The sequence below is a fragment of the Sciurus carolinensis genome, chromosome 14 (genome assembly GCF_902686445.1).
Source record: "Sciurus carolinensis chromosome 14, mSciCar1.2, whole genome shotgun sequence".
NCBI classification, from domain to species: Eukaryota; Metazoa; Chordata; class Mammalia; order Rodentia; family Sciuridae; genus Sciurus; species Sciurus carolinensis.
In genome coordinates this window covers 86,285,155-86,297,475 of record NC_062226.1, presented here as the reverse complement: position 1 = coordinate 86,297,475, position 12,321 = coordinate 86,285,155, and the positions used below count along the sequence as shown (strand labels likewise).

The 12,321-nt window shown below is 33.5% G+C and overlaps 1 protein-coding gene across 4 annotated transcripts in view; it reads right to left on the bottom strand.

The window, feature by feature from the left end:
- The window catches only part of Naa35 (N-alpha-acetyltransferase 35, NatC auxiliary subunit), a 103,926-nt gene that overhangs the window by 78,375 nt on the left and 13,230 nt on the right, over window positions 1-12,321 (bottom strand). For all 4 annotated transcript variants that reach the window (XM_047525656.1, XM_047525659.1, XM_047525658.1 and 1 more), the window contains exons 4-6: window positions 12,171-12,285; window positions 11,204-11,278; window positions 9,033-9,200 (exon numbers count right to left, since the gene is read on the bottom strand). In XM_047525656.1, the coding sequence (XP_047381612.1) occupies window positions 9,033-9,200; window positions 11,204-11,278; window positions 12,171-12,285 (358 nt within the window). The remainder of the gene's footprint in view (window positions 1-9,032; window positions 9,201-11,203; window positions 11,279-12,170; window positions 12,286-12,321) is intronic.

Genomic DNA, 12,321 nt, shown 5'->3' with positions numbered 1-12,321 from the left:
TGTTGACACATAACAATGTTTGTTTTCTCTTGTCCAGGGGCAAAACAGCAAACTGCAAACAGTTTATATAATCCTATCATGTTAAATAAAATGCCATGTATACACTTACCAAAATATCTGGAAAGACACAGACCAAATAAATAACAGTATTTATTCTTTATTGGGGAAAACAGGAATGTTTACAGTTTTATTACTTATTTACTTTTGTATTAGTTACAAACGCATTCAGATGCAAGCAAGAAAAAGCCATCTATAGGGATTTAACTGATATAGACTTTCATTATGCTAAGTAACAAGCATATGAAAAGTACAGTAATCTCTCAGCTCCACCATCCCAAACTCTTGGATTTCACATATCACTTTATATTGACAAAACATTAATACCTCTAGACATAGTGTCCATGTTTAAAGAAAATGGCAGGGAAAGGGCTAGACCATAACTTTATCATTCACTTTGGTACACTGTTTAGAATAAAAGGGGATGCTATTAATTATTACGTCAGGACATAAGATGCCAAGGACTGTTCCATGAGAACCAGGAGTTGTTGGAAGCAAGGGGGAAATTAGCACCAGCTCAGTTTGGAAATGTTAAATTTGAAATAGACCCAAAAGTGGAGATGTAAGATTAAGCAGTAGTACATATGAGTATGAGGTTCAGAAACAGGTTTAGGTCACAGACAGAAATTCGGGATTGCATGATTCTAGCTCTAACAGAAGAGCATGCTAAGGAAGAGTCGAGAAGAGTAAAATCCAAATTTAAAGTAGGACTTTGAACTGAAAGAATACAGGGAAGAGAAAAGGCATAAGAGCCAGAAGGAACACCCTCTATACCAGCATGAGATATTAAAAGAGAAAAACATATTCCAGATCAGCTAAACTACAACATGACAGGGAAAGAAGATGAGCAATAAAGTTGGGGCTATATAATCAACAGTCAATAAAAAGGTTTTAAATTTTATCACACAGGAACTAGAAAAGAAATGTTGAACTTATAGCTGAATGTGATATTCCTACTATCTCTTGAAATCATACTAAAAGACAGCAAAGGAATTAAAAGTTTAAATCCCAAAGACAAGTAGGAAGACAATGGACAAGACACATAAAGAAATTTTTGGAAGATGGAAAGTAAATGAATAAAGAAAACTGATTTATGAGCAAGAAAAAAAACTAGAGATGTCAGGGAAAAGCAAGGATTAAGAAAACATTCAGGAATTAGGGAGATTGGAAGTTGAGGTATAGAACAGTAAGTAGAAGCTGAATGAACAAGCAAGCAGCTCTGATATTCCCTCTCATCCTCATTCTTCACAGTAGAGAGATATAACACTTTTTCCAGTTTCTGCCACAATGTTTGGCATATGTTGCTAAATGAAGAGACAATACATATAGCCCAGCGCTGAGGAATCTTTTTCTTAAAGGGTCAGATTATATTTTGTCCTTTGCAGGTCAAGTGGCAAAATGAAGGCTATTACACAGGTACTTACGTAAACCAATTAACTTTAACCATTTAAAAATAAAAAAACATTCTTAGTTCAAGAGCCATAGAAAACACAGGTAGTAGGCTAGGTTAGACTGCAGGTTGAGGTCTGCTTGGTCCACAGAACTTCCTAAGGGTTTAGAAGTGAGGTACGGAGAAAGAGAAGCAATAAGGATGACTCCAAGGTTTTAGATCTACACCAAAAGAATGGTCGCATTCCATTTGCTGATACTGAGAGCTACAGAAAGAAGTTGTTGGAAGCAAGGGGGAAATTAGCACCAGCTCAGTTTGGAAATGTTAAATTTGAAATAGACCCAAAAGTGGAGATGTAAGATTAAGCAGTAGTACATATGAGTATGAGGTTCAGAAACAGGTTTAGGTCACAGACAGAAATTCGGGATTGCATGAGATCACCAAGTGTGTACAGATAGAAAAGATGTATAAAATTGAGCTTGAGCCATATCAACATTTAGAGCTATGCTGTCCAATATGGCAACCACTGAGCCACTTGACTGAGCACTTGAAATGTAGCCCATTCCAACTGTGATGTGCTATAAGTATAAAGTAAATAAATACCAAATTTAGAATACTTAGTTCAAAAGAGAAGAATGCAAAACAGCTCAATATTTTAAGTAAACTTTACTGACAATATTAAACATTTACTAATACATATTTGAATACATAATCACAGATTTTATTACAAATTTTTTTGTTAAAAAAAAAAAAGCAGGGTGCAACCATTATTTGAATCTTTTGTTTTTTAATTGTGCCAGTATTACTTTAAAATAATTTATTATTAAACTGCCCTTGATGCAAGATTAAGATGCCTAGAATACTTGTAAATATATGCTAACACAGTGGCAATGATTATGTGGTTTAAATTTGAATATTATATATTTAAGTAAAGTATGCTATTAAAATTAATTTACCTGTGGCTACTAGAATATCTTAAATTACATACATGCCTTACATTGTATTCCTATTATATAATGCTGATTTACAGAATGAGATGACAGAAACCAGCCACCAGTGACATATGAGACCAGTGAAGGCAGACATCATAAAAATTAAGTCAGGAATTTGTCTCGAGGATGGAATGACAACTATGACAAAATCTGCTGACAGGTCAAGTTTAAAGCCAAACCTTAACCAGTAGGGTTTACCAACACTGAGGTTTTTGATGATCATGAGGATACATTTTTGGTGAAATAAAGGTTCATGCCTGATTGGGGCATATTCAACAGAGAAAAAGAGAAGTATAGACAGTGGGTTTGGATACCTCTTTTAAGAATCTGGTTAAAAAGAAAACTGTGGTATGGAGAGAAGATGAAGGACAATGTTATGCCAAGAAATAATGGCTTTAAGATTGAGGAACATACATCATGTATAGGTGCTGATGTGAATGATCCAGTAGAGGAGCATATTCATTATGAAGAACGATTTGCTAGAGCAATATCTTTGAATATGACTGGGTACAGGATCAATGCACAAGCAGTAGGGTTCACACTATAGTACGGAAGGTCTATCTATGTAACAAAAGAACAGGAGAATATGAGGCCCATATGCAGGTAGGTATGGTTCTAATTATACAGCAAAACAGAGAAATCGGTCATGTGCCTCAAATGAGGACAGTAAAAGTATTAAAATTCTGAGGAGAATAGAAGTAAAAGAACTAAGGAAATATAACAATTGCTAGGTAGCACTCAGGTCATGGTCATGACCAGGTATGGTGGTGCATAAGTATAATCCCAGCAACTCAGGAGGCTGAGGCAGGGGGATTTAATTTAGAGGCCAGCCTCTACAACTCAGAAAGATCCTGTCTCAAAACAAAATAAAAAGTGTTGGCGATACAGCTCAGGGGAACAATGAAACAACAACAAAAAATGAAGTTGTTGGTCATAAACAGAAAAGTAGGACTACTAACGTGAATGTGTTTTTCTCTAGTTACAATCATGTACAGTTTTATGGGAAGAGTAGAAAAAGGCTGGACTTTTCTAGGACTGAGATAAATAAGGCGAGAGAGAAAGGAAATTCAAAGTATGCAGGGGACTGATTATAACATAAGAAGTGGTATTTAAATTTGAAAAGGACAAGAGGTTAACTGCAATGAAAAGTTGGAACAATAAATGTGAGCTGAAGTCCAGGTAAGGATGGAAGTTCTATTCTAGGAGTCAGAACACATGAAATTTAAAGGAGGTAGTCCCGGAGAGTGATGCTATTTGAACACTGAGATCATCATGCCATTAAAAGGGAAAATCATAAGAGAAACCACAGGTCACATATGAAAAAATTAGAAAGGCATCACTGCAGTTACAAGACAGTGTGGTAGAATGCCATCTAAATTCTGAGGAAAATTATTTTCCAATCTAGAAATCTATTATAATCAAATTATCAAATAAGTGTGAGTATGGAAGAAAATACTTCTTATATATATATATATATATATATATATGGTCTCAAAAAATTTCACTCCCTCTCCCCCTAAGGAACCAGAGATATTACAATAAGCAAAGTAATAAACTAAGAATGCTAGACATGGTGGTATACATCTGTAATCCCAGTGATTAAAGAGGCTGAAACAGGAGAATCTGAAGTTCAAGACCAGCCTTGGCAATCTAGCGAGATTTGTCTCAAAATACAATAAAAAGGGATGCAGATCTAGATTAATGGTAGAGCACCCTGATTCAATTCCCAGTACCTCAATAAATAAATAAATATAAAACTAAAAACAGTGAGGACACATGACCCAGGTAATAACAGATCTAACAAAAAAAGAGTAAGAAATGGAATTCCCAGGAGAACAAAAGAGAAAGTCAGAATGATGATGGTCGTATGGTGGGTCTAGGAAAGCAAATGACTTCAAAGAGGGGCATGTCCAAAAATATGTATACAACTGTTAGATTACCTGATGTATTTCACAATAAAAGAAGCAAAATTAAGGAAAAGTACACAGAAAATAACACAAAAAAGAGACACTATGATCTCCAAGAAAAACACAATTGTGTACGAAAAAGGAAGTATAAGCATACTACTTTGACCCATTTGCCATCAATATTTATAATAATTATAATAATTTCAGCACTTAATAATAATTTATCCAAAAACTGAATTACTATGAGGCAAGGGAATAATGTGTAAATGATAAAAACTGATATAGCATACCTAAAATTGTGAAATCCTCAAATCCAGTCAGAATATAAATTAATTATTCAGAAACATGGAATACTTATTTTTAAAAAAGCTAAAAGAATTACTATTATGAATTGGTAAGAAAAATCAGAGAATTATTTTTCTTTACTTTTTAAATATGCATGGGCTGGGGTTATAGCTCAGTGGTAGAGCAGTTGCCTAACACATGTGAGGCACTGATCCTCAGCACCACATAAAAATAAAATAAATAAAAATTTTAAAAAATAATAATATAAGTAAAATATGCACAAGTTTTTTGTTTTTGTTTTTAATTAAAATGCATACCAGCAGGGTATAGTAGCACATGCCTGTAATCTCAGGGGGCTGAGGCAGGAGGATCTCAAGTTCAATGCCAGCCTTAACAGTGTGGGGAACCCTTGGCAACTTAGCAAGATCCTATCTTGAAATAAAAAGATTTGAGATGTAGTTCAGTTTCAACCCCCGATACCAATAAACACTCACATATACCTACATACAAAAGCAAAAAATTTCAAATAGCAAAGATATGGAAGATAACCGGTGGGCATGTAAAGATGGACCTGTCGGAAAAGACTGGGTCAGAGAGAAGAGTTCATAAACTTTCACAAAATCTGAAACCTAAAGCTGACTACCAGGGAAAATGAGAGAAAAGAAAATACAGAGTAATGATGTTTCCCAGTCAAAATAAGGAATATGGATTTAGGGGGTAAAGAGAAAATAAGTAATCAAAGACAACTACAATTTCATTTTGCAAAATAGAACACAAGAGGAAAAGTGGTTTGATGGGGAAACTGTGGTTCCCATTTTGCACATATCAAGAAAAAAATGATTTTAGGCATCTGTTAATGTATCCAGTTTAGGAGACATATCTGAGAAAAGATACAGCAGAAAACAGTGACTTCAGAAGCATACATTTCAAGCAAATAATGTGCTCATTGTTCATTAAATCATTCCTAAATAATAAAATAATGGTTCAAGAATGATTAAGTAAGATCAGTTAAGTAAATCAGCTATCTTGAGGACTTTTGCCAGGCAATCACTTTCTTTTTCTAATTATAAAACTAAGACAAACATCTGAAAAATCTGAAAGTTCAGCAAAACGGAAAAAATAAAAATAAAACCTTTTCAGCCCAGGAGCTTAACCTTTTGGTTATATTTATTTCCAGTTTTATTTTTACGAAGTTGGTTTTTTTAACCTTTTAATGTCATACTAAAAATTTTATATTCAATATGTATAATAAAATATGTGTAATAAATTATCCATACTTTATTGCAACCATGACCCTAACAATGGCACTTTGGTTGATGTTAATTGTTTATTACTAAAAACTCTTACTAATATATTTTAGGCACAAAGTGTTCCTTTCTTTCAGGTTCAGTGTTGTTTTTGTTTTGTTTTGTTTTGTTTTTTTGAATTGGGAACTAAAGATAAAGGGTTGCTTTACCACAGAGTTACATCCCCAGGCCTTTTTTATTTTTTTTAATCTTGAGACAGAGTCTCACAAATTGCTGAAGCTGGCTTAGAATTTGGCCATTCTCCTGCCTTAGTCACATGAATTGCTGAGATTACTGGCAAATGCCACCACAACTAACTTAGGTTGAGTTCTAGAGGTGAAGTAGGTTAAGTGTCATTAACATGTTTAAGAGTCTTGGTAAGGGCTGGGGTTGTTGAGGCTGAGGCCGGCAGATCAGAAATTCAAAGACAGCCTCAGCAACTTAGAGGGGCCCTAAGCAAATTAGCAAAACCCTGTCTCTAAATAAAATACACAAAAGGGCTGGGGATGTGGGTCAGTGACTGAGTGCCCTGGGTTCAATTCCTAGTATCCCCCCAACAACCAAAGAAAGAGAAAGTAGAAGAGGGCTGTGTCCTCAAAAATATCCACACCATGAGACACAAAAAAAGCTGACTGTAGATTAAAGAGGACTAAACAGATAAATAGTTAAATGTAGGACATAATTCCAGACTAAATTCTGTATTGTAGTGGAAAATTACTAAGAAGGATTGATTAGTTGGCAAACATGGAATATGAACAGTACATTGGTAATACAGATTTTTTTCTTTCTCTCTCTTTTATGGTACTGAGATTGAACCCTAGGGCCTTATACATACATGCTAGGCAAGTACTCTCCTTTTGAGCTACATCCCCACCTTTTTTTAGTTTTTATTTTGAGACAGGGTCTCATTAAATTGCCTCAAACTTGCAATCCTGCCTCAGTCTCCAAGCAGCTGGGATTACAGATGTGCACCACAGCACCCAGTAGTAGTATTACAGATTTATGGAGGTGGATATACAATGAGGTGTTTGGGGCAAAGAGGTAGTAATATGTGCAACTTACTCTTCAACAGTTCAGAAGGGGAAAGCACACAAATAAATATATATAAGATATGTAAGAGAAAGAAAAAGTGAAAAAACCCAAAGGGAAAACATTTGTTAGCAGCTATGTAAAGAATGTATAGTATTTTTCAAGCCATTACTGTAACTACTATTAATTTGAAATTACTTCCAAATGAAGTTCTTTTAAGATTAAAAAGGAGGGAAAATAATGACTGACCCTATCATTCATACACACACCCCATAACAGCACGTGAGTACCTGTTTTCCCACCCTCATTAACCTTATCAGTGATGTGTAAAAAATGGTCTCTCACAGTTTTAATTTGCATTTGTTAAGAAAGATTAAACATTTTATGCTAAAGACCATTTTATTTTCTGTAAATTATTTTTTTCCTGATTTAATTTTGTTTTGGGGGGGGGGTGGGTACAGGGATTGAAGACTCAGGGGCACTCAACCACTGAACCACATCCTCAGTCCTTTTTTGTATTTTATTTAGAGACAGGGTTTTGCTGAGTTGCTTAGCACCTCACTAAGTTGCTGAGGCTGACTCTGAACTCAAGATCCTCCTGCCTCAGTCTTCTGAGCCGCTGGGATTACAGGCATATACCACTGCGCCTAGCTTAAAGTTATTTCATATAGTTAAAATACTTCATCTTTCTGGAATTTACTTTGATGTAAAATGATGATAAAGTGATTTTCAAAAGTGCTAACCCACTATTCCAGGAATATTTCTTCAATCATTTTTCTGACCCACTGATTTTGATGTCCTTTCCTTGAAAATATAAGTATTTTTTTTAAATCAGTACTTCTTTTCTTACATTATTAATTCAACCTAATCTTTTTTTAATTCCAACTAAGTGGAATAAGATCTTCCACAATGATACCTGTATCAGTGCAAGTATTTAGCTAAACAACCAATGAGTGTTTAAAAAACAGTGTTTCAAACAACTCAGAATCGATACATTCAAATGCGGACAACCATATTAGGTATATATTTAATTATTCCCACATATGTAATATAAATTTAAGTAAGTTACACCTTGTATACTGAATTATTGTTGGAGCCAAAGGTACTTATTTTGGATCAGTAACAGCATTAAAAAAGAACTTACATTCAACAAATCAAAGAATTCAACAAAAATAAACATCAATAATTTCAAATGTGATCACATTTTCCCTCATAATTATCAGTATCTGAAACCTTGTTTCTTATGAAAAGGAGAAAAAAAAATTCTGTCTAAAATTCCTTCACTGAGGTACTCAGAAAAAACTGGAAGAAAATGTCTACAATCTAAAATACTCTTCATACTGTTATTTTTTTTAGCTGCTTCTTATCAAAAGACTAAGAGAGTACAGAAAACCTTTGTTTTAAGAGGCTTGAGAGCAGGGGCTGTTTCTTTTATTTTCTGTATGAATATCAAGAATACTACTTTAGCTGGGTGTGGTGGCACACACCTATAATCCCAGTGGCTTGGGAGGCTGAGTCAAGAAGATCACGTGTTAGAGGCCAGCTTCAGCAACTTAGAGACCCTGAATCAAAATAAAAAATAGAAAAGATCTGGGGATGTGGCTCAGGGTTTAAGTGCCCCTGGGTTGTTCAATCCCTGGTACCACCAAAAAAAAAAAAAAAAAAAAAAAAGGAAGAAGAATGCTATTTTATACACAATAGTTACTCAATGAATGGTACTGACAGAAGAAATATAATAAGATGAAAGTCCTTTATTAAAAACAAAACAAAAAACACTGGATTACATTAGCCAAAATAGTTGTAGATGGCAACACCATCATGTTTTTATTTTGTTTTGTTTTAAAGACAGTGTCTGGGTGTTGCTCAAGCTGGTCTTGAACTCCTTGGACTCGAGCAATCCTCCCATTTCAGTCTCACGAGTAGCTTGGACTATAGGCACAAGCCACCATGCCCGGCAACAGCAATGCTCTTAAAAAACATTCATAACCATATACAGGGGCAAAAATATTCATCAAAAAATAATTAAATATACATCACAAAGAATGAAATAAAGTGCTTCAAGGATTTTTATATTACAAACTCTTACCTCTTCAAAAACAGCAGCTTTATTTACTTTTTCCCTTGCAATGTCACAAATTTTCAAGATTCCCAGAGCAAAAGCTTTCATGGCAGGATCTTCTATAAAGTCTGGATTATGAATGTAAAGGCACGTAAAAACTGTCTGTGCCAAGGAATGGCCTTCTAACCATGTTATCTATAAAAAATAAAAGAATGTACATTTTTTTAAGGTAATACAGTGTGTGTAAAGTTTAAATTGATCCAACAAGGCAAGAGTGCAACAGGCCCAATAAATATGAGCTTAATCATAATATTTAAAAGACAAGTAAGATAAGGTCAGAAAAGAGAAAAGGAATTAGAATTCACTTTCACCAACTTAAATTTTTCAAAAATAATGTACAGGTTCAATGTTCCTTATCTAAAATTCTTAGGACCAGAAATGCTGCAGATTTCAGAGTTTTTTGGATGTAGAATATATGCATAAAATTTATCTGCTCAGCATCCCTAATCTGAAATCCCCCCCCCCCTTTTTTTTTTTTTTGTAGGGGTACCAGGCATTGAATCCAGGGGCTCAATGCCTCAGCACCACATATAAATAAAAAGGTATGTGTCCACCTTCAAAAAAAAAAAAAAAAAACTGAGTATTTATATACCAGGAATTATGCTAGGTATTTTCATATATCTTGATCTCATTTTTCCTTAACACTTGGAGAAAGACGGTATTTTTCTCCTTTTATATGTAAGGAAACAGAGCCAAAGAGTTTAGTTTATTTGTTCAAGTTACACAGTTATCCTTTACACAAAAGTCCAAGAATTCTGCAAGGGAGCAAGACAAATGCTACTCCATTACAAAATGAGACTGGATGTGTAAAATACTATAATTAAGGTTTGTATTTGGAATGACTATTGTGCAGAAGAGAGATTTTCCATATTAAAAAAAACATGTGACAATTAAAACCCAAATTCTTAAATATAGTTCCCAAAATCTCACAGAATAGTTTCTCAATTTTGGCAAATATCCTCTTTTGGTTTACCTTTCTTCCTTCTCTATTCTCACACACCTGCCACTTGGATCTGTGCCAGACTTCAGCTACAAGCAGTTTTGTTCAGGAATCCCCAAATTGGACATTTTTACTCTGCCATACTTATGCCATATACATATATATACACTCTTTTGCCTGCAATTCCATAATGTTTTTGTCATGCCTACCATTCTTCAGTACCTCATACAAGTATCGCTTCCTTTCTATAGCCTTTCTTACCCACCCACCCCATACATAATTATCTTCTCCTCTCTGCCCCCACAGCACCATTACAAAAGCATTTACTTGTAAGAATATTTTCTTTGCAAGTCTATCTGGACCAATTCTGTCTGCCTTTCCTACCCTTCTAGAACTGTAAAATGCTAAAAGATAATAAAAATATCTTTGAGGGAAAGAGACAGCTTTGGAAGACAAAGGACCAGGATTAGGATCTGGCCATGACCCATGTTATCAATGTAACCCTAGATGATATAAGAAAACACAGATAACTAATAGATATAAGACCTAAGTGAAAATTATATTGTGTGTGTGCTTTTAATACATTTGGCAATCAATATATATTCAATGAACAAATTAAAGTTATTACCCGTTCCTAAGAATAATCATCTAATAGCAATTTTAAAAGAAAGGATGGTCAGAAAGTGGGGGTGGGAACAATACAAATGAGAATTTTTTCCACAACTAAACAAAACTGTCAGGAAGACATATATCCAGCAGTCAAACACTAAAATATTTCCTTCACAGAAGACTGACAATTTATCAGAATTTATCCTAGATTAGAAAAAGATCTCTTCAAAGCCAATTCAAACCGGCCTTTGTTTCAATTATGTTTACCTTATTGAAATTTCTAATTACAGATTTATTTCTTTGGGTAACACAAAAACAAAAGGGTATTTTGAAATAATGGCTATATCTTAATTATAAAGAAACTATCCCTTTACCAAGAAAATGAGTCTAAAAGCACCTAGATAGAAGTTAAAATGCTGTTTCCTATGGTGTTATTTAGCTTGCTAATCTTATGTACATCTTAGGAAACCTGGCATTACATATATTTCATACTCAACACTGGGTATATTATTTTAAAAATCAAAGATTTAGGTACGTCAAAGTTTTATTTGTTTGTTTAATTAACCAGCAGTCTTATTTTAATTCTTACCAAACAGCAAAAACATGTATCCATTATCCCTATCAACTCAGGCAAGGTAAGGTCTTTAATTTTAATGGTGCCATCCTAAAAAGAGGGAAAAATATGACATGTAAGCAGAAATTTTTAATATTTATGGTTACTATGTACAGTAGCATTTTGGATTTCAAAAATTTGATATTTAAAAACAACAATTCTAAGAAAATGCTAGCTCGTTATCTCATATAGCTAAGATACCAAATTAACTGTATTCTTAAAATAAAACTTTGTAAATTTTACTTTTCATTGACAAATAATAATTATAGAAAGTATATATCCTAAGTAGGTCATCAAAGACTTTAATTTGAAACAATAAAGGCCTTTATAAATAAAATGAAAAGTAAAATCAACAAGTACTTTAAAGCACAGTTCAAATTAGTTTTAAGCATTTATAAATGTGATTCATTCTAATAATTCAAAACTACTTAAAAAGAAAAAAAAAAGTTTTAAAAACTAACTTCCTGAAGTTTGTTAACTACTGGTAAGTTTTGTTAATAATACTCACTTTCTTAGCTAATCTTTTTCCATAAAGTATACAATTTCTAGCAACTATAAATGAATTTTTAATTCAATTGGCACTGAATAAATTTTAAATGTACAACATTATCATTTGCTTAATACATTACATAAAATGGAATCTTCTAAACCAATTACCCTGGTATTTGAATATATACTCGAATACCTTCAAAAATTAATTTAAAAATACACAAATGCATAAATTTAGAGCAAGTTTATAATGAAGACCTCAAATAATTAATTTCTAGGTTTCAACAGGTAGATTGGTAAATGTTATAACTAATTCTTGTTTATTATAGTTGAGATGTTTTTTAAAAATTCACTTTAAGTCAACACACTACGTTTGATTGCATTATTAAGCACAGGTTTAACATATGAAATAACAAAAGGTAAAAGAAAACTTAAAAAATACAATGGTAACTACCTTAATAGCTTGTTCAAAATTGAGAACTTTTCGATTAACTTGATTGCCAATCATGCCAGCATCCATCTTGGGATCCATCATTTCAATAGCAGACATGGCTTCGAAAAGACCAAATCTGCAAATAAATCAGTCCCACAAATTGTTTTTGAAC